We start from the raw sequence: 21253 nt of genomic DNA on the forward strand, positions 1-21253 counted from the left end.
CAGCCTTGTGTCCCGGGACTCGGGATCCCCATTTTCCTCCAAGGGTCCTTCAACTCTTCCTGCCTTACCTGTGTTTCCTCATTCCCTACCCCTTTCTGGATGTCCCTCCTGCAAATATGCTTGCACTTGCTTGTCACCCGGCCCCCACTTCTCCTGGACTCTTCTCAAGCCCAGGCTCTGTCTCCAGCCTTCTCTGCAAGGATGAACTTGAGCTTGATTCTTGACAAGGAAACAGCAGGAGGTAGGGATCAAGGTGGAGGTGTAGCTTGAACAGGATCTTTTTTGAAAATATATTATGATGAAATATTTCAGACACAGAAAGGCATATGTAGGATAATAGAATGAACCTCCTGCTTAGGAAATAAAACATTAAAGATAGTCCCCAGGGTCTTCCTCCCTGGTCGCATCCTCCCAGACAACCACCCTCTTGAATTAGGGTCTTATCATTTTGAGCTGAATCTTGGGGGAGGAGCAGGGGTTTGTGGTCAGGGGTAGGAAAGGACATCACTAGTCAAGACAATTGCAGGGCACACACCCAGAGGAAGGAGCTTGGGAGGGAGGCGATGGGCATGGCTGGCAAACTGAGTACCTACTGGGGAGGGGCTCAGGGCAAGTTTGAGGAGGTAGGTTAGTAGCCAGCCCACCCTTCTCTGGGGCCTGGCTTCTATTTCCCCCCTATCATTGTCCTAATCACAAAGAATCCTAATGATCTGTTAGCTTGAGTCTGAGATCCTGAGGGTGGGGACCTTCTTTGTCATCTTTGTCACCCTGGTGTCTAACACAGTGGCTGGCACAAATGGCTTTTTATTAAATATTATATTGATAAATGAGTAAATGAGTAATTGTTTAGTTGATTTCAGCCCACCTGATGGGGAAGTGGCTGGTTGCATGAGGACAGTCTGAATGAAAAGTCTGAAAGAGGGCGTTTGTGATGAGATGCGTCATTTTATCACCATTCAGTATAGTAACACCTCTGCCTTCATCAGTGGTGCTCAGTAGAGACCTTGCTCTAATGCGTGTCAGCACGGGTGAGAGATCTGCTGTGCAGACAGGTGTGCGATGGTGTGATGACCGGATGGGCTTCTCGCAGCCTCAGCCACCGCCAGCATCATTCACAACCCTTCAAGCCATCAGCTCTGATTGGAGTTAAATGAATAATCAGCCTCCCACGGAAGTAGGACCTATTTCTCTTCCTTAAAAACAATCCTCAAAGCCTATGAATCCGCTTCAGCCTGCTCATTATGTGGTTAACTCTGCTTATGCTGCAGAGGCAGCTGGCTTGGCATTCTTAGAAGCCCCTCTCAGGGCTGGGCATGCTTCGGTGGGTTTTGAGTGGTGAAAAGTGCTTTTCTCAGAGGCCGCATTCCGCATGGGGCCTAATAAACAGATAAAACGCGTCTGCAATTAGTGGCATCTCTGCTCGCAAAGACTTAATGTGCTGAAGGCTGTTTGTTGATTCTCTTGCACCATTCAAATCTATGCCACAAGCTGTTTGGACCAGACCTTGGCTTAGACAGCCCCCTTTTCTGTCCCATGGAGAGGACAATGTGCTCATATGAAAGAGAAAAATGAACCAAGCTACATGTATCATATAGACAAATCTTAAAAGGTTTCAGATAAAGAGCAAGTTACTAAAAGATTTTAGCAGTATTGATTCGTAGAAATTGGGCCACCAGATTCTGGATTTGCAGAATTCTGATTAATGAAGTCGTTTGGTTCCTTCTCTGTGTCCTGTAACTCAGTGATTCTGTAATTCAGTTCAGAAAGAGGGTGCTGAGTCAGGTTGGGGCCTCCACTGTTGCTGACCCTCCCCAACTGCCCCCCATTTGCAGCAGGGTAGGGAGTGCCCTGGATTTGGGATTTGGCATAGGAAGGCCTGGCATCGAACCCTGGTTCCAAAGCTTTGCTGGCCAAGTGATGGAGTGATCTTTCATTCACCAAACATTTGATGAGTGCCAGGTACTGGGTTGGCGCTAGAGAGACAAAGATATTAATAAATAAGACACAGTTTTCTCCCTTCTCCATTTTGTTTTCTTCTTTTTTTTCTTTTTAACACTGAGTTCTTTTAATTATGAAATATGTCAATCAGAAAAGTATATAGTATTCAAAATAATAAAATGAACACCCATGATATGTACCACCCGGCTGAAAGCTATAGTCCTAGCTACTCAGGAGGCTCAGGCACCCAGAAGTTTAAGATTACAGTGAGCTGTGATCTCATTGTACCAGCCTGGGCAACAGAGCCAGAGCAAGACCCTGTCTCTAAACAATAAAAACAAAATGAAAAACAAAACCAAAAACCCCTACCCAGCTTAAGAAATAAAGCTAGAAAAACTTTGGAAGTCCCTTCTCTGCCACTAAAAGGAAACCTATATTCTCTATTTGGTATTTATCTTTTTTTTTTGAGACAGAGTGTCGCTTTGTTGCCCTGGCTAGAGTGAGTGCCGTGGCGTCAGCCTAGCTCACAGCAACCTCAAACTCCTGGGCTTAAGCAATCCTACTGCCTCAGCCTCCCGAGTAGCTGGGACTACAGGCATGCATCACCATGCCCGGCTAATTTTTTTCTATATATATGTTAGTTGGCCAGATAATTTCTTTCTATTTTTAGTAAAGATGGGGTCTCGCTCTTGCTCAGGCTGGTCTCGAACTCCTGAGCTCAAACGATCCGCCCACCTCGGCCTCCCAGAGTGCTAGGATTACAGGCGTGAGCCACCGCGCCCGTCCTCTATTTGGTGTTTATCACCCCTCCCCCTGCATGTCTTTTATTTGTACTGTCTATAGGTATATATGCTTAAACAATATATAATGTTTTTAAATTTCTATAAATCATACTACCAAAATATTTTTTTTTTTGAGACAGGGTCTTGTTCTGTCACACAGGCTGGAGTGCAGTGGCATAATCATAGCTCACTGCAACCTCAAACTCCTGGGCTCAATCTATACTTCTGCCTCAGCCTCCCTAGTTGCTGGGACTAGAGGCACTTGCCACCAGACCTGGCTAATTTTTAATTTTTAAAATTTTTTTATAGATAGGGGGGTCTCACTGTTGCCCAGGCTGGTTTCAAACTCCTGGCCTCAAGTGATCCTCCCACCTTGGCCTCCCAAAGTGCTAGGATTACAAGTGTGAACCACTGCACCCGGCCCTACCAAAATCTTTTAATAACTTGTTCTTTAATTGAAATGTTTTGTTTTAAGATTTATTTATGTGATACACATGGCTCAATTCATTTGTCTTTTTTATACTAGTGTAAACTTTCTATTGAAGTATAACATTTATACAAAAGTGGATAAATCATGAGTGTACAGCTTAATGAATTTGCACAGTCAACAGACCTTTGTACCACCCCTGACAATGAAGAAAAAACACTATCAGTACCTAGAACCCTCCAAGCCTCGTTTTTATTTATTATTTATTTATTTATTTAGACAGAGTCTCACTTTGTTGCCTGGGCTCAAGTGATCCTCCTCCTGCCTCAGCCTCCCAAGTAGCTGGGACTACAGGTGCTCGCCACCACGCCTGGCTAAGTTTTTGTTTTATTTTTAGTTAGCCGGCTAATTTTATCTATCTTTAATAGAGACGGTGTCTCAGTCTTGGTCAGGCTGATCTTGACCTCCTGCCCTCAAGCAATCTCCCCAGCTCTGCTTCCCAGAGTGCTAGGATTACAGGCGTGAGCCACCATGCCAGGCCCAAGCCTCATTTTTAATCACTGCTCCCCAAGGATGACCTCTAACATAGATTAGTTGGCTGTTTTTGAACTTTGTATGAAACTAAACATGGTATATGTATCTCTTTTGTGCTTGGTTTCTTTCCCTCAACAGTTTGTCTGTGAGCTTTATCCATGTTGTTATGAGTAGCAGTACTTTATTCTTTTGCCTTGTAGTATTTCAATGTATGAATATACTAAAATGCATTCACTCATTCTGCTACTGCTGGACATTTGGGTTGTTTCCCATTTAGGGTTATTGTGATTAGTGCTGCTATGAGTATCATTTTACATATCTTTTGGTACATTCCTCTTGGGTTTATATCTAGGAGTGGACTTGCGGGGTCATACTGTATGCATATGTTCAATTTTAACAGAAACTACTAATGGTTTTCCACCCCCACCAGTTGAGTATGAGAATTCCTTTGCTCACATCCTTGGCCAACACTGAGTGTTGTCTGCTTTTTTCATTTTAGCCATTCTAGTGGGGATGGACTTCCCTTTTTAAGTTAAATTTATTGTGCTAAGTACTTAATATGCATCTTCTGATTTTACCCACGTGTCAACTCCATGAGGAAGGTATTGCTGTTAACCCTGTTGTACAGATGAGAAATTGAACTTGAAGAAGTTAAGGAATGCATAGTGAGGGCTAGTGCCGGGCCCCCAAGCTTTACTGTCCCCAGTCGCCATGGTCTGAGGCCCAGTCTGATAGGGTAGGGGGGTCCCAGGAAGACAAATTATTGGAAGCTGGTGAGACAAGTGCAGTAACTGTCAGCCCCAAAGCAAATCAGATGAATCCCACTGAGCAGGTTAGGGGGAGTCACAGAGAAGCCCTGTATCCAAGTGGATCTTTGGACAAGTACACTTAGAGTAATAGTACCTGTCTCTGAGGTCCTAGTGAGAATGTAAGGTGCTTGGTTACATTAGGTAAAGCTCCTGGTACCTCACACAGAGCCGATGCTCAGCGAAGGGCTGTTGAAAGAATTAGTGAACGTACATAGGATCAGGAGATCTTCACAGTTAAACTGCTTCCTGGAGCCAAGGGATGGACCAAGTGACCTCTCTGGGCCCCTTTCTTTCTTTCTTTCTTTCTTTTTTTTTTTTTTTGAGGCAGAGTCTCACTCTGTTGCCCGGGCTAGAGTGCCGTGGTGTCAGCCCAGCTCACAGCAACCTCAAACTCCTGGGCTCAAGCGATCCTCCTGCCTCAGCCTCCCGAGTAGCTGGGACTACAGGCACATGCCACCATGCCCAGCTAATTTTTTCTCTATATATTTTTCGTTGTCCAGCTAATTTCTGTCTTTTTTTTTTTTTTTAGTAGAGAAGGGGTCTCGCTCTTGCTCAGGCTGGTCTCGAACTCCTGAGCTCAAATGATCCGGCCGCCTCGGCCTCCCTCTGGGCCCCTTTCATCCTCAGTCTGAGTAGGCCAGGGAGACTTGCAGTAAAGGCCCAGCTCCAGATCCCAGGCAGGGAGAACTCCCCACCCCCAGCCCACACTACTGCAGAGGGGCCATGGGAGCACCTCCTTTCTACACAGGAAAGAAATAATATCACAGGTCATTGTCAAGCCACCTCCCCCACCAGCACCCTGTCACCTCTTCTCCATCTCTACCCTGATCCCTGGACCTAGCAGAACTGCAGTCCAGGATCCACAGCTCCCAGAGAAAGGCCCAGGCAGTGGTGGGGATGGGCTGGGGAGGTGTGTGTTTGTTTTGAAAGCCTGAATTAGGCTGCCAAGGAGGAGGGGGAGGAGGGGGAGGGGGAGGGGGAGGGGGGAGGGGGGAGGGAGAGGTGGGGCGGGAAGTAGGGGTGGGGAAGAGGGAGATGGGACGGAGGAAAGGGAAGGATGAATTTGCTTCTTAGACTCTAGGGCCAGGGACCAAAGCCTCTTCCTGCCTACCTCCCCTCCTCCACCTGGAATTATCCAAGAGGGTTGTCTTGGGGCATCCATGATGGGAGTGGGAATGCAGGGAAGCTGAGGGCCTGGGAGCAGGAGGCCAGATCGGGGCAAGGATGAGCGAGGCCATTCACACACCCTGGTGGGCTGGGTTCTGGAAGAAAACCCATGGGCTGACTAGTTACAGGCCCGAGCCCAGCCTCAGCCAGGTTCTGCCAGAGCTGGCTCAACAGCGGCACCTGCCGGCCGGGGCCCTCCCTGCGGGGCGGGGCGGGGCTCCCTTCCCCCGCCCTGGGAGCCCCGCGGGTGAGTCACTCCTGGCCTGGGTCCGCGGCCTCCCCAGCTGTCAGATCAGAAAATGTCTCCGGCTGAGGAATGTCCCAAAGCAGCGGGCCTCTGCCCTTCCGGTCGCCACCTGTGCCCCTAATACTACCCTGTTCACCCAGGTCGCGGACCGAGGGCCCATCCTAGCCCAGCTGGCAGCCAGCTCTGGGGAAAAAGAACAGGATGACGGTCCCTAACTTTAGGAGGCTCCTAATTTGGGTAGATTTAGGAAAAAAATCTTATTTGGGGCCGGGCGCCGAGGCTCACGCCTGTAATCTTAGCATCTTGGGAGGCCAAGGCAGAAGGGTCCCTTGAGATCAGGAGTTCAAGACCAGCCTGGACAAGAGCAAGGGCCTGTCACTGAAAGAAAAAAAATAAGATTATCTGGGCATGGTGGCACACACCTATAATCCCAGCTATTCTGGAGGCTGAGGCTGGAGGATCACTGGAGCCCAGGAATTTGAGGTTGCTGTGAGCTATGATGATGCCACTGCCCCCTAGCTTCAGCGATAGAGGGAGACACTGTCCCAAAAACAAACAAAAACACCCTAATTTATTTGGAAATAATTTCAAGCTTACAGAAGAGTTTCAAGAGATCCTTCATATACCTTACCCAGATTCATCAGTTGTTAAAATTTTGCACCATTTGTGCTCTCTCTCTCTCTCTATATATATACAGTATATGAAAACATATTTTAATTTGTGTATTAACTGAATTGAGAGTACATGGCTGCCATCATGCCCCTTTACCCATAAATACTTCAGTGAGTATTTCCTAAGAACAAGGACAGTGTCTTGCATAACTGCAGTTTGGGGAAATTTATCACTGATACAATACCTTTATCTAATCTACTGTCCATATTTCAATTTTATCCATAGGGTCCTTTAGAATATTTTTTCCCTCTACTACAATAGGATCACACATTGCATTTAACTGTCCTGTCTCTTTAGGCTTCTTTAATCTGGAGCAATTCTTTACCTTGTTCGTCTTTCATGACATTTTGTTCAGGGTGGACCTCCCCACCTTTTTCTCGTAATTCAGTGTTCCTCATTTGAGGTTTGTCTGGTGTTTCCTTGTGCATAGGTTCAGGCTCCGCCTCCCTGGTGGGAATATAAGTGATATTATATTCCTGGGTGCAATTCTCCACCTTAAGGAGTTCATGGAACTCCTGAACCTCTGAGGATTAACCCTTGAGCTGTCTGTCAAAAAATCAGATCTTCAAAACAGGTTAAGAATGGCACCATTACTTATGCATGTGTTTTCTCTCTGCTGATGGGCAGCTTAGGTCATTGTTCCTCCTGTCTCCCCCTCCCGCTGCCAAACTTCCCCTTGAAATTCAGCGGCTGCTCTTGAAAATATTCTTTTTGAAGGCCGCTAGGGACACCCTAATTGCCCAACTGAATCGCCTCATCCTCTTGACCTCATCCCAGGGTAACAGAGCCGCCCTTCTCCCTGAAACCTCCCAAGACCAGGCTCAGCTTCCCCAGTCTCCGCCCATCTCCCTTGTCAACAAATGACCGAGTGACAGCAGTGGCGTGCTGGCTGCTCTGGGAGGCGCAGAGGCGGACAGCTGTGGAGTGGCCCTGCAGGAGGTAGTTTGTCGGGACATTCTGAAGATCCTTGTCTTTCTCATGCACTCCCAGGGGCACGCCGGAGACATTCCCCCAGTTCCTGTTGTCAGATGGGTCTCTTGAATTGTTCCCCACTAAGAGAACTCTAGTGGTTTCAACACTGCCTCTCTTCTCCAGCCACCCAGGAGGGCAGCCCTGAGTCCCCATCCTGACCCAGCAGATGTCCCAGCAGCATCATATCAAGAGTGGGTCTGGGCTGTGAGCTCTTCCTGGGCAGGCCTGGGTCTAATCTGGCCCCCCATGAATAGTTAATGGAATGATGAGTACAGAGGTTCAGCTGATTTCCCAAGGCCTGGCCTTGCCCTTGGCTTTCATCACAGTGACCTCTGGGTTGGCTGGCTGTTGGGAGGGAGACCTTTGAAAACTGACTTTCCCTAGTACAGGGGAAACAGTAGGGAGGGCTGGGCCCCAACTTTTGGGTTCTTGTCTTGATTCTGCCATTTTTGGGGACTTGTACAAGTCACCTAACCTCTCTGAGCCCTCTTCATCTGTAAATAATGGGGCTAATAACACCAACCTGGGCGCATTGCCATGAGACCCTTTCACAGGCCCAAGGCCTGGTGTTCAGCAGGTCTCAGTGAACGTTCCTGCAGTCGGCATTCTTTAAACACTGCGTGCAGGTGCAAGGCCTGGGTGCTCTGCGGTGCTTTCTCAGGCCACCTCTCCCCTCAGCTTGGCAGCCCTGAGGGGCATCCGTACACCCATCGCATTGCCCTGCTGATTGCATGGGGCCTCACCTGCCCTAGCCTGTGTGAGATTCAGGGCCCTGAAAGGAATGGCAATTTTCGTCTTCTGGCTGGGATAGCCGAGGTGGTTAGAGGTGGTTAGGACAGACAGACAGACAGACTAATGACGGTCACAGCTGTGGTTCATAGCCTCTCATCTTGGCCAGACACACCAAAGTGTGAGAGGTGACCAAATGCCTCCCTGGCAGACTGTTTCAGAGATTAAGACACTTAAACTAAGATTAATGTTTGGTCTTCCCTGCCTCCGTTGGCTGTCCCCTCAGGGGCAGCATGAAAAGCCAGAGGGCCAACCTGGGTTTGAATCTTGGCTCTGCCACTATTTAATTTGGTGACTTGAGTTGATGCACATTAGCAGCCTCAGTGGCCTTGTTAGTAAAATGAAACTGGGATAATCTCCAATTCAGAATTGTCATTTGCATCTCATCCTTTGGGTTCCCCCTTCCCAGACCCAGCGATTACTGCCAAACTCAGCCCTTTAGTCTTTACCCCTCCTCCTTTGACCTCAGAAATGACTACTGCCGAGTGTGTCCTATAGACACCTCCCCCACCAGCTATTGTTGCATCTTCATCATCATCATCATCATCCTCATTTCCACTTTTAGGTCATTATGTGCTAAGGACTTTTTGACATTTTAAAATGCACAGGGTTGTCTTTTATTTATTTTATTATTATTTTTTTTTTTGAGACAGAGTCTCACTCTGTTGCCCAGGCTAGAGTGAGTGCCGTGGCGTCAGCCTAGCTCACAGCAACCTCAAACTCCTGAGCTCAAGGGATCCTCCTGTCTCAGCCTCCCGAGTAGCTGGGACTACAGGCATGCACCACCATGCCCGGCTAATTTTTTTTTTCTATATATATTTTTAGCTGTCCATATAATTTCTTTCTATTTTTACTAAAGATGGGGTCTCGCTCTTGCTCAGGCTGGTCTCGAACTCCTGAGCTCAAACGATCCGCCCACCTCGGCCTCCCAGAGTGCTAGGATTACAGGGGTGAGCCACTGGCGCCCGGCCCAGGGTTGTCTTTTAAATTAAATTATTTTTAGAGACAGAGTCTTGCTGTGTCGCCTAGGCTGGAGTGCCTCCCAAAGTGCTGGTATTACAGATGTGAGCCACCACGCCTGGACTTTTTTTTTTTTTTTTTTTTAACAGTGTCTCCTTCTATTGCTCAAGGGTAGAGTGCAGTGGTGTTATCATAGCTCACTGCAACCTCAAACTCCTGGGCTCAAGTGATCCTCCTGCCTCAGCCTCCCAAGTAGCTGGGACTACAGGCGTGTACCACCACATTCAACTAATTTTTAAAAAAATTTTTTGTAGAGACAGGATCTCACTCTGTTGCCTAGGCTGGAGTGCAGTGGTGCCACCATAGCTCACTGTAACCTTTAACTCCTGGGCTCAAGCAATCCTCCTGCCTCAGCCTCCCCAGTAGCTAGGACTACAGGTGTGTGCATAATACCCAGCTAATTTTTAAATATTTTTTATAGAGATGGGGTCTTGTTATGTTGACCAGGCTGGTCTTGAACTTCTGGTCTCCAGTGATTCTTCCACCTCAGCTTCCCAAAGTGCTGGGATTACAGGCATGAGCCACTGTGCCCGGCCTGTTATGATTTTTTGAATTGAGACTTGCTTTATGGTCTTATATGTAGTCACTTTTGCAAATGTTCTATGTGTGCCTGAAAACAAAAGTTTGCCAAGTGTTTGAATTGGAGTATTCAAAATATTCTATTAGATTAAGCTTGTCACTTATATTGTTTAAATCTTCTAAATCGTTACTGGATTTTTTTTGTCTGCTTGATCTACCAATTCCAGAGGGAGGTGATTTAAATCTTCCATTACATTGGTGGATTTGTCTATTTTCCCCACTATTTCTGCATTATGATTTTTGAAGCTATGTTACTGGGTTCATATAACTGTAGAATGTAATATCTTCCTGATGGGTTGGGGCAGGCAGGTATCCCTACCATCTTTCTCTGCAGGGTGGATTTTTTTCCAAGTCTACCCAAGGATACACCTTTCAGGCACCCTTGACTTTTTTGAGGGGCAGATTATCTCTGACTCAACCTCCCATTTTATGAAGCCCCCAGTTTTGTTTTATCTTGTTTGTCTTGTTGGATTTGTGCCTTTGGGGAATTTTCTTTTCTTGCCAGCTTGGCTTTGCATTGAAAACACACACACACACACACACACACACACACATTTCTTCTTTTATATATCATTTCTAGCTGTTTTATATAAGACGAGTTTTTCTTAACATATAGTCCACCTTATTGCTGAAAATTAGTCCTTTTCAGCAAGTCCTTTACATGAAGGACTAAGTCCTTTACATGAAATTTCATTAAATATTCAAAATGATTCTATAAAATCCTGCCACCATTTTTTTCAGAGGAGAAAACTAAGGCTCAGGGAGTTTATGACTGGATTCAGATCCTAGCTCTGACATTTACCAGCTCCCTGACCTGGAGTAAGTCAGTCACTCAAGAGGACTTTGAGCTCAGACAGCACAATAACAAGACCTGCCTTGCAGGGTTGCTCTCTGGCTTAGGATGACATGTAGGAAGTACCTGTCTCAGCGCCTTCTAGTGTCAATGCTCAGAAGACATCAGTGACCCTGGCTGTCTAAAGGGAAGGGATGTGTATGTGGTATGAGGGGCTTGTTTTCTCTTCGCTGGGAAAGGTTGACAAGGACAATTCAGTGTCTGCCTGAGTTAACTGGGGGACCATGAAAGGCACAAACCCCTGACCCCACTCCCGCAAAATTCTGATTGTGATGCATGGCTGGGTTTGGGCATCTGTGTCACCTGGGGTGTGGCTCATGCGGTGGCATTCTCCAGCGCATACCCTGGGGCTGTCCTCTGGTAAGTCACATGGAAAGGATGGTGTATTGAGTACCACAAGTTGCCAAGAAGAGGGATAGAGCAGCCCTCCTTGATTAGACAGTGAGCAATTGCTTTCATTCTAATTTAACTTTTTGAAGAAGTAATAAATGCATTGGGTTCAACAATCAAAATGAAATACAAAGAAATTCATTGGGAAGGTCTGTTCCCACCCCATCCTTGTCCCCTGGTTTCCCCAGCACCCTCTAGGTCACCACTGTTATTACTTTCCCTGTGCAAATTCAAACAAATATAAACACTTATTCTTATTTCCACCTCCCTTTCTTACACAAAAGATGCTATTTTAAATAATATTTTTGTTTTAAAATATATCCTGGAGATCTTTCCATTTTTCTTGGCATCTTCCTCTTTTTTTTTTTTTTAATAGCTGCATAGTTCTCCATTGTGGGGCTATATCAGAATTTATTGACCCCTTCACTGTCCAGATACAGTAGCCACACATGGCTGTTTAAATTGAAATTAATGAAAATTAAGTAAAATTTAAAATTCATTTCTCCAGTTGCACTAGATATGTTTCAAGCACTCCGTAGCTATGTGTGGCCAGTGGCTACCATATTGGACAGCCCAGATAGAGAACATTTTCATCACTGCAGAAAGTTCTATTGGACAGTGCTGGTTTAACTGATTGCCTATAGCTGGAAACAACTAGTTTGTTTCCAGTCTTCAGGCATTTGGAGGATGATTAGGTCCATCCCTAGAATGCGGAAGAGCTGGGTGAAAGCTGCCCTGGGAATTCTGGGCCTTCAACCTCAGATCTTGCAACCTGGGAGGCTCCTACAAGAGGAAGGCTTTGAGTTTGGGGCAGAAGCTTGGCTACAGCCTGGAAGAGAGAGTGGTTCTTAAAGGTAGGCTTCCTGCTCAACCCTAACCTTCTACTCCCTCTGTCTGGGCTCGCCAAAATACAGTCCTTTTTCTTTCATTCAATATTTAGCAAACACTTCTTGAGTAACTACCAGGGATGGTGCCAAGTCCTATGCTGGGAATACAGGAATGGAAAAAACAGTCCCTGCTTTGGAGAAACCCGCAGTCCAAAGAAAGATAAAGATCATCGCCTGCTCTGTGACCAGGACTTTCAAAGGGGCTTCACTTGAAATCAAAAGGCCTAACAGGCCAGGCGTGGTGGTTCACGCGTGTAATCCTAGCACTTTAGGAGGCTAAGGCAGGAGGATCCCTTGAGGCTAGGAATTTGAGACCAGCCTAGGCAACATAGAACCTATTTCTACAAAAAATTAGCCAGGTGTGGTGGCACGTGCCTGTGGTTCTAGCTACTGGGGAGGCTGAGGCAGGAGAATTGCTTAAGACCTGGACTTTGAGGCAACAGAGCCATGATTGGGCCATGATACTCTAGACTGAGTGGCAGAATGAGACCCTGTCTCTTAAAAAAAAAAAAAAAAAAAACAGGACAGGTGTGGTAGCTCATACCTGTAATCCTAGGACTTTGGGCGGCCGAGGTAGGAGGATTGCTTGAGGCCAGGAGTTTGAGGTTGCAGTGAGTTAGGATGACGCTACTATACTCTAGCCTGGGTGACACAGCGAGACCCTGTCTCAAACAACAACAACAACAGGCCTGATAATACCCTATATTTGTGAGGATGTGGGGCAATCTCATCCACTATTGGGGGTTGCAAACTGGTGTAAACTTTTTGGAGGGCAATTCTATGAAAATCTATCAAACACTTAAAAGCACATAATCTTTGACCCAGAAGTATCTTATTTATTTATTTAGAGACAGGGTCTCTCTCTCTCTCTCTCACCTGGGCTAGAGTGCAGTGGTGTTATCATGGCTCACTGCGACCTCAAACTCCTGGGCTTGGACATCCTCCCAAGTAGCTGGGACTATAGGCACATGCCACCATGCCCAGCTCATGGCTAATTTTTAAAGTTTTTGTAGAGACAGGGGTCTTGTTATGTTTCCCAGGCTGGTCTCGAACTCCTGGTCTTAAGCAATCCTCCTGCCTCAGCCTCCCAAAGTGCTGGGATTACAGGTGTGAGCCACCAGCAGATACATTAACACTTAAGAGTGGTTATCTCCAGGGAGGGAAAGGAGGGGGAGGCCTATTGGTGGGAGACTTGGTTTTCTTTACACATGCTTTTGCACCTTGTTTTGTTTTGTTTTGTTTTGTTTGTTTTGTTTTTTTAAGAGACAGGGTCTTGCTCTATCACCCAGGCTGCAGTGTAGTGGTGTGATCATAGCTCACTGTAACCTCAAACTCTTGAGCTCAAGAGATCCTCCTGCATAGCTAGGACTATAGGATCAGGCCACCATGCCCTGCTAATATTTCTTGTAGAGACAGGGGTCTTATTATGTTGCCCTGGCTGGTCTTGAACTCCTGGGTTTAAGCAGGCCTCCCAGAATGCTGAGATTACAGGCATGAGCCACCCCGCCTCGCCCCTTTTTCTTTTTTTAGAGGTACCTACTGAGTAATGGTGGCGGGGAGATTCCTGGGGAAATCTGCTGCTCAGTCACCTGAGCTCTGAATTTCCCCAGTGACTGCACAATCCCTTTATCTGAGGTGACAAGGTGACAACAGTCCAGAAATGTCACCCCTGTGGCGACTCCATCCATCACCACTGGAGGCCTCGCCTTGTCTTGGGTGTCATACCGCCTGTGCCCAGAAGGGGGAAGCACAGACCCACCAATGCATTAGTTCCAAACTTCACCAAGCCTTCCCCACCTTTTTTTTTTTTTTAAGAGACAGGGTGTCCTGTCCCTCTGTTAGCCAAGCTGGTGTGCAGTGGCAGGGTCATGGCTCACTGCAGCCTCCAACTTCTGGGCTCAATCGATCCTCCCCCTTGGCCTCTCAAAGTGTGGGATGACAGCAGTGAGCCCCCAAGCCCAGCCCCAAGGCTTCTTCCTTCTAGGAGTTCCTCCTCTGTGGACTTTGACAGGAAAGATACTTCCTGCCAAGCCAATGAAATTTATTAGATAATAATTGATTACATTTTCCCCTTTACTTTTTTTTTTGTAACTCAGTTCTGATCAGTGTGCACGAGAGACATAATGTAGGCTTGCTGAGATGATAATTTTCCACGTGAGAGGTCCTACATAGCCCAGCCTTATTTCCAGCACGCCTTATATGTGTGTGTGTGTGGGGGGGGGTGATGGTTGGCAATGGCCTGAGGACACCTAGGGATTGAGGACACAGACTGGCAACTGCTGCATTGGCTTGGATTTTCAGCTGCAGGGCACACTGCTGTCCTTTTCTTTCACCCTTAAAGTAGTTCTGGGCAAAAGGAAGCATGAACGCCTGGTCCCATACGCTGACTTAAGCAGCCACTCTGCCAGATGTGTTTAGACTCTGTCCCTTGCTAGGCTGTGAGCAGCCCAAGGATAGGGACTCTTCTCATCTGCCATAGAATCCCTAAGACCGAGCACAGTGCTGGACACACAGCTGGTGCTAAGTAAAGGTTTACTGTTGAATTGAAAGAGACAGCCATTGAGAGATGAGACTAAATTCTTTAAAAAAAAAAAAAAAAAAAAAAAAAGGTCCTAGTTAATCTCAAGGGCAAGGCCCCAAGGGCAAGGCTCTGGTCTGTTCCGTGATGGAGGAGATGGCAATAAGCAAGGAAAAGATCACTTTCCCTGTGTGCTCAAGGATAATCCCACTTCAACTCACCTTGGAGGTCCCCGGGGCCAGGACATGAAACAAGTGACCACATCTCTCACCCATCTGGGTTGCTGGTGACCTTGGCAGAAGAAAGGCTTAAATCAGGTCAGCCTGGGGTCAAGGGCTGGCTTCTCCCAGGGTCTTCCTCAAGATGAGGTAGTTAACTTCCCAGCTCTCACTTCAACTCCTGTCGGTGGTTCTGAATTTAAGGGCAGAAGGAGGAGGAAGCTGTAAGGGGAGGGAACACTTACGGCTCCTGGCCTGCCCTAGAGAAAGCGGGGGCTCATACCGTGGGCCCACCCTCCTCAGTGTAGGGAGTGTAGGGAGGGCCTACTGGGGATCCCCACAAATTAAATAGGGAATAAGAGGAGCAACTAAAAGGTTCAAATTCCAGGCTGGAGATTGTACCCCAAGCCTGAGGGTCTATGTCCCTCCCTCTCGAATATTCTCCCACCCTGGATGAAACAGGCAGTTGAGGACCAGGACAGCAACTCCAGGGTAGTGTAGATTTTGGAGGTGGACAGAGAGGAGGCTTGTTTCTGCCCTTTATTAGCTGTGTGCCCTTGGACAAGTCACTTAACCACTTTAGCCTCAGTTTTCCCATCTCTAAAATAAGGATATAAATACCTACCTTCCCTGGTCATTGTCAGGATGAATCAAAGCAGAGCTCTGAAAGCATTTCTGTTATTAGCAGACATCAGAGATTGTTATTCTCCAAGGTTAGAGGCCACCCTATGTCCCTGGCGGTTACACAGGCAAAGAGATTTCTTTTCCCTCCTCTGCGTGCCTGCTCCTTTCCCAGCCTTGCGGCTGGCTTTAATCCTCCGGTCCTCAACCCCCTGCTTCTCCTTGGGATCGCCTGGTGGTCCCAGCTTCTCGCAGCCTGCCCTTTTCCATGGGTGCCCGCATTCTACAACCACTGGGATGCCGGCACATGCGCACAGTTGGTCGAGATGGGACAGGTGGTGTGGGTCTCCGTTGGCTTGGGTCCGCGCCTCCCACCCTGTTTTGGGGTTCCTGTTTGCAGATGGATCCCTCTGATCCTCAGCGCGTCTCTGGGCTAAACAGAGGAGCAGAGAAACAAGAAGTGGGGGGCCTGGAAGGGGGTTCCCACCTTCTCAGGTGGGGACCCGAGAGGGGGACGCAGCCCTTACGCCCCAACGCCGCACCGCCATGGGTCTCCAAGCCGCGCTCGCAGTTCCTGACAATCTTCCACTCTGAGGGTTGCCCCTCCGGCCCGGGTCGCTACCCGCTTCACTCACACCCAGTCAATCCTCCGCCCCAGGCGATGGGGCGAATGCGGTTCTAGGACCCGGAGGCGCCGCCGAGCGCGCCGCCGCCTCGGCCTCGCCTTGGTCGCCTCCCGCTCCGGCAGGTGAAGCGGCGCCGGCCGCCCCTTCTGCGGCAGGTGAAGCGGCTCGGCAGCCCCCTCCCTGCCGCGCCATGGCTGCGGTGGTCCCCCGGCCGGCGCCCGGCGCCCGCCCCCTCCCTCCAGCCCGCCCCCCTGGGGCTGGGTGCGCGGCGGCGGCGGCGGCGAACTGCGGTTTGCGCGCACGGGGAGCGACAGCAGAAGTTCGAAAATCGCCGAGGGGGGAGCCCGCGCCACAGCTTCCTGCCCCCGGCCCAGCCCTCTGGCCCCGGCGGCCTGCAGCCTGACTTCCTCCCCCCACCCTGCAGCTCGCCGCCCGGCGTCCTCGGACGGGGCCGCCCCGATGGGACGCCGCGCCCCGGCCCCTGCGCGCCACTGAGCCGAGCGCCCGTCGTCGCCGACACCCCGCCGCCGCCGCCGCGAGCCGCTGTCCCCTCGACCGCCGGGCCGGGAGCCTTGTCCCCGTTCCCCGGAAAGCTGGATTTCCGAGGCTGGAGGCGCCTGGCCGACTGGGTGGGGACCACCATGGGCAACGCGGCCGGCAGCACCGAGCAGCCCGCTGCTCCCGCTGCGCCGTCCCCCAAGCAGCCCGCGGCCCCCAAGCAGCCGATGCCCGCGGCGGGAGAGCTGGAGGAGAGGTTTAACCGCGTCCTGGTGAGTGTGACCCGGCTGCGCGCGGGGCGCGGGCAGGGGGCTGCTGGGGCTGGGCACACGTCCCCGCCCCCGGGGACTCAGGTGCGGCTTGGAGATCCCCAGCTGCCCCTCCAGGGGGTGGGAGTGGCTGTAGCTTTTTTCAGAGTGACTTAGCACTCTCCCCTCAAAACTTTCCTCTACAATCGCCTGGACTCCCTCCCTAAGACACCCGCTACCCCCAGGCTCCTGGGTCTAAAGGTCTAAACAAAAATGTCCTGTGAGGAAGTTGGGAGCAGAGCACGCAAGGAGGTCCCCGGTCACCCTCTTCCCCACTGCACACGGCCCCGTCACCGCCACTGGGCAGCTGTCTGGAGCATCTGCCCTTCTGTGCCTGGGGGTCAAAGATGGAAGGGGTTACAACCTCCCCGGAGCCAGAGACCTAGTGGAGGTGTTTGGTTCTGATTTGTTCGGTGCCGGTGCCAGGGCTGCTGGGAGTTGGGTCGTCAGCTCGTGCAGAGCGGGTGTCTGTGTTTGTCACCCCCGTATGTCGGAGAGAGGCTGCCTGTGGGTCTTCTTTTGGGCATCTCCTCCTAGCCACTGAAGGGAGTAAGGTTAGGAAGCTTGGGATGAGTGGGTCACTCTACTCTGGCTTGGGGTGGAGCAAAGGTCTGGAACCCTCCACCCTTGCTGTCACCTGCCTGGGGAATGGGGAGGCCTGGGGACTAGGCCAGTGGGGAGGGAGCCAGCAGCTCAGGCTGAGCCTGGGAGCAGTCAAAATGTGCTTGGTGGGGTAGGGGCTCCGGAGAAGAGTCAGGGGTCCCCAAGATCCTGTGAGAGGTAGAGGTAGGGAGGGGGAAGGGCCACTCATTCTCACTTCCCCCTCCCTACCTACACCCTGTCTCCTGCTCTCTTCTCTAACTAATTGCCTGGTGGCCTGTCTGCTGTCAGCCTTCCCTTGCTGGACACTGGGTGACAGGCGGATAAGGCTGTGCTTTTTCCCAGAGGCATTTATCTCCCAGTCTGAGCAGGCTGGTGCTGCAGGTCTGGGGGGCGGGGGGAGCCACAGGCAGCAGAGGCTGCTGGCTCAATCCTTTACCCCAACCTCCTTGACATCATTTCCCCTCCCCTGGCCAGTCATTAGGCCACACTTGCTAGATCCTCTGCATGGCCCCAAAGAGTAGCCTCCTAACAGTTCCTGAAAATCTTGGCTGCTGCCGCCTCCTGGGAGAAGGCCAGGAGGAGTCTGGAAGAGCTATGGGGTGGGTGGGGTCTGTCCTTGTGAAGGCACCTTGCTTCCTTGTGGGGAGGGGACTCTGAAAAACACCTCGCCCCAGGCTGTCCCTGACTTCCCCCATCTCTCCCTGCCCTTCCTCCCCCTTCCCAAACCCAGGGCTGAGCTGAGCCAAGCAGCTGGGGGAGGGGCCGAGTGAGGAGACAATCTCTGGGGGCCTCTGGGGAGGCTGCATTGGTGGGGGTCCCTGGACCCCCTCTAGCCTGACTGGGGCACATGGGTCTGTCTCTCCCCCCAGGTGTGTGTCTGTGGAGGGGGTGGGGTGGGCCCCCAGGAACTCTAGTGGGGTGGAGCTGTGTGAATAATTCAGACCAGTGGAAGATCCAAAAGTCAAGTGGTGAGATTCTAATGCATGGGTAGGACTTGATTGCCCTGCTAGGGTTTGTGGCTGTAACTGATTGGCTGAATCTGACACTAAATGCCACTGGGAATCTCTGAGTAACAGGGCATGGAGGGGAAGGCCCAGAGATGGGTCTTAGAAGGTGTCCTGGTGGAGAAAGGGGTGGTGGCTGGGGAGAAATCTAGGCAGCAGCACCCACTGGGACGCACCCCCTGCCTGGTCCCCAGCAACCCCGATGTGTTTACATTTTCTTCCAGGTGAGGGTTCAGTCCATCCCTTGTCCTGTTGTGGGCAGGATGAACCCACTCTAAGGTCACTTGACTGAGAAATGGGCTCCTCTCACTCCCCACCAGCAGGGGCATGAGCCCTGCCCTGCCCAGGGTGACAGCCTTCGCCTCTGTCTGAGGCTGCCCCGGACTACAGCTCTGGCCAAACCCACAGGTCTGGCAGTGGGTATTGCAAGGTGGGTCTCCATCTGACCTCTCCTGCTGTGGCCAGAGCTGAGTCCAGCCAGACAGGAGCTGCAGGGAGGCTTTCTCCTATGCAAGGGTGGGAGGTGGTGGGCCACTTTGCCAAGAGGGCTATGAGAGAGGGGGTGCCCCCAGCTTAAAATGGGGGTGGGGAGAAAGAGCAGGTTGAGCCAGGGTTTCCGGCTGCTGCCTTAGCAACAGCGGAGGAGCGATGGCTGCCCAGATCCATGGGCCTGTGAGATGGTGGGAACACCAGCCAGCCGGGCTCCAAGCTCTCACCTCTCCTACGCCCGTGCCCAAGGCTGGGTGTCTTCCAGCCCCTTCATGCCTTCCCTTGCAAGACATGCAGGGTCAGAGACTGGGGTGACAAGGCAGCCTTTCCAGGCCTGGCAGAGTACCATGCCTACAGCTGGGCACAGGACACCCCTGATCTGCCTGGCAAGGAGAATCCTACAACCCCGGGGCAGAGGGACCAAAGGAAGGTGGGATTGGGGCGTGTGCAGTGGAGAGCAATGCTGGCATTTGAGAGGGGGCTGGGCCATTTGGAGAGGAATTTGCCTCATGGGTGCTCTTAGCTTGTTCCCAGGGACCTGGTGGGTACCTGGCCAGGCTGTATGGGAAGGTCAGGATGGCCCCAAGCAGGGTGTGGGCTCTGGGAGGCTCCTTTGCCTCTGGGGTTAGTGGTGATGAGCTGGGGCCTGCTGAGGCAACTGAGGCATAGTCTCCTTGGCCAGCCCCCTCCTCTGGGGCAGGGCAGATGAAGTTTGGGGGCATGTAGCCATGGGGGTCGCCCAGACCCTGTGCCTCTCACCTCTGGGGTGTCTCATACAGAAGATCTCAATGGGATTGTGGCCATGTGGTCAGATATTAGTCTGGGCAGAGGCTGTAGGGTGGCATTCCCAGCAGGCAGGGCTGGCACATGCTAACCCTGCAAAGCCAAGGATGTGGTGGGTATGATTCACAGTGACATCTGGGGTCGGTTGGCACAGAGCTGGGTCAGATGGGCAGGAGCAGGTGGGCTGCTCTTGGGGCCACTTCTTCATTTTTCCGGGGAACATAGAGCCCTGGAAGGCAACTTGGGCCTTCCTGCCTTTGAGGGAGCCGGGGTTACTCAGGGGAAAGGTGGAGAAGTTTCCTGGAGTTTGGGGTCATGAAGTTTGGGGTCCAGTTTCATCTTTGCCACTTAGCACCTGTGTGACTTTGGGCAAGTTACTTAACTTTTCTGAGCTTTCGGTTTCCCTTACCTATAAAAAAAGAATAACAATGGTACATGCCTGCCTCCTAGGACTGTTGAGGGGATTCTATAGAGAGCTTAGCATGTGCCTGGGACAGAGCAAGTGCTCAGTAAACTCTCCACTGCGAGGACGGGGACGATGTTGGAGCTGATCTGGTCATCTCCATCTCTGGCCCCTTCTCGGTGCCAGAGCCCAGACCCTGCCTCCCCATTGCCCCCACCTCCACTACCAAGAGCACCCAAGGTTGCTGTGCTCTCCCGAGGAGCCCCAGGTCTTTCGCCAGCACAGGCCAGGCAGCCTCCTTGCCATTATGCAGGTCAGCGACAGTGGGGCCTAGACTGAAAACTGCCTGGTGGCCGGAAACCACCAGAGGGAGGGCCCACCTCTCCTGGAGGGTGGGGCCGCCATGGTGCTAACGGTAGCAGTGTGCACATGGGGAGGGGGCGGGGAGGCCTCCACTTCCCCCTGAGAGAGGGTGCGCTGGGGGGGTTCCCCAGTGAGTAAGAGCTCAGTGTGGGCAACAACAGGAAGCGTAGGGTACTGGGTGGCAGGAAGTGGGGCTGGCTGTTCCTGGTTCCTCAGAGAGGGCCCGGGGCCAGGCTGTCTGCAGAAGACCCCTGGGGGCCAGGACCCACGTTTCTCATTGTCCCTGGTGCCAAGGAAACTGAGTCTTCTTACCAGCCTGCTATCTAGGTCACCTGTGCAAACACCGTAACCTCTCGGAGTTTCCCATTTGTGAAACAGGGATTATAATAGTGTCTACTTTGTCAGCTCGTTGTTGAGGTTTAAATGAGCTACTAGATGTAAAGCATTTAGAATGGCACCTAGCACAGAGTAAGTGTCTAAGGAACATTTTCTATTGTTATTGCTGTTGTTGGCAGTGTTGTTATTCTCCCACCCGCCGGGATTATGTGGGTGGTGCCTGGTGTCTTGGCTCCCATCCTGTTTGCCCTTGACCCAGTTGTGGGACCCTTGAACCCTGATGGGAGACGCTGTTAGCTTTTTGGGGTTCTCAGCACCTGATCCTAGGGCTGGGTCACACCACAACCTTCCTCCAAGCCTGGGATTGCTTGTAAGAGCTCCAGAAAATCTATATGCTGGAATTTAAAAAAGGGGATA

General features: G+C 50.8%; 1 protein-coding gene and 1 long non-coding RNA gene across 3 annotated transcripts in view; one reads left to right on the forward strand and one right to left on the reverse strand.

The window, feature by feature from the left end:
- Nucleotides 1-1137: 1137 nt before the first annotated feature.
- LOC138391665 (uncharacterized) lies at nucleotides 1138-16331 on the reverse strand. The gene is made up of 3 exons (XR_011234849.1): nucleotides 15911-16331; nucleotides 14806-14995; nucleotides 1138-1376 (listed from the first exon to the last, which is right to left on the reverse strand). It is a non-coding gene; the product is annotated as an uncharacterized lncRNA (long non-coding RNA).
- Nucleotides 16332-16640: 309 nt separating this feature from the next.
- Nucleotides 16641-21253, forward strand: part of FMNL1 (formin like 1) — a 23198-nt gene continuing 18585 nt past the window's right edge. For both annotated transcript variants that reach the window (XM_069481557.1, XM_069481558.1), the window contains exon 1: nucleotides 16641-16819. In XM_069481557.1, the coding sequence (XP_069337658.1) occupies nucleotides 16691-16819 (129 nt within the window). In that variant the 5' untranslated portion in view covers nucleotides 16641-16690. The remainder of the gene's footprint in view (nucleotides 16820-21253) is intronic.

This window comes from Eulemur rufifrons, chromosome 9, assembly GCF_041146395.1.
Source record: "Eulemur rufifrons isolate Redbay chromosome 9, OSU_ERuf_1, whole genome shotgun sequence".
In the NCBI taxonomy this organism is placed as follows: domain Eukaryota; kingdom Metazoa; phylum Chordata; class Mammalia; order Primates; family Lemuridae; genus Eulemur; species Eulemur rufifrons.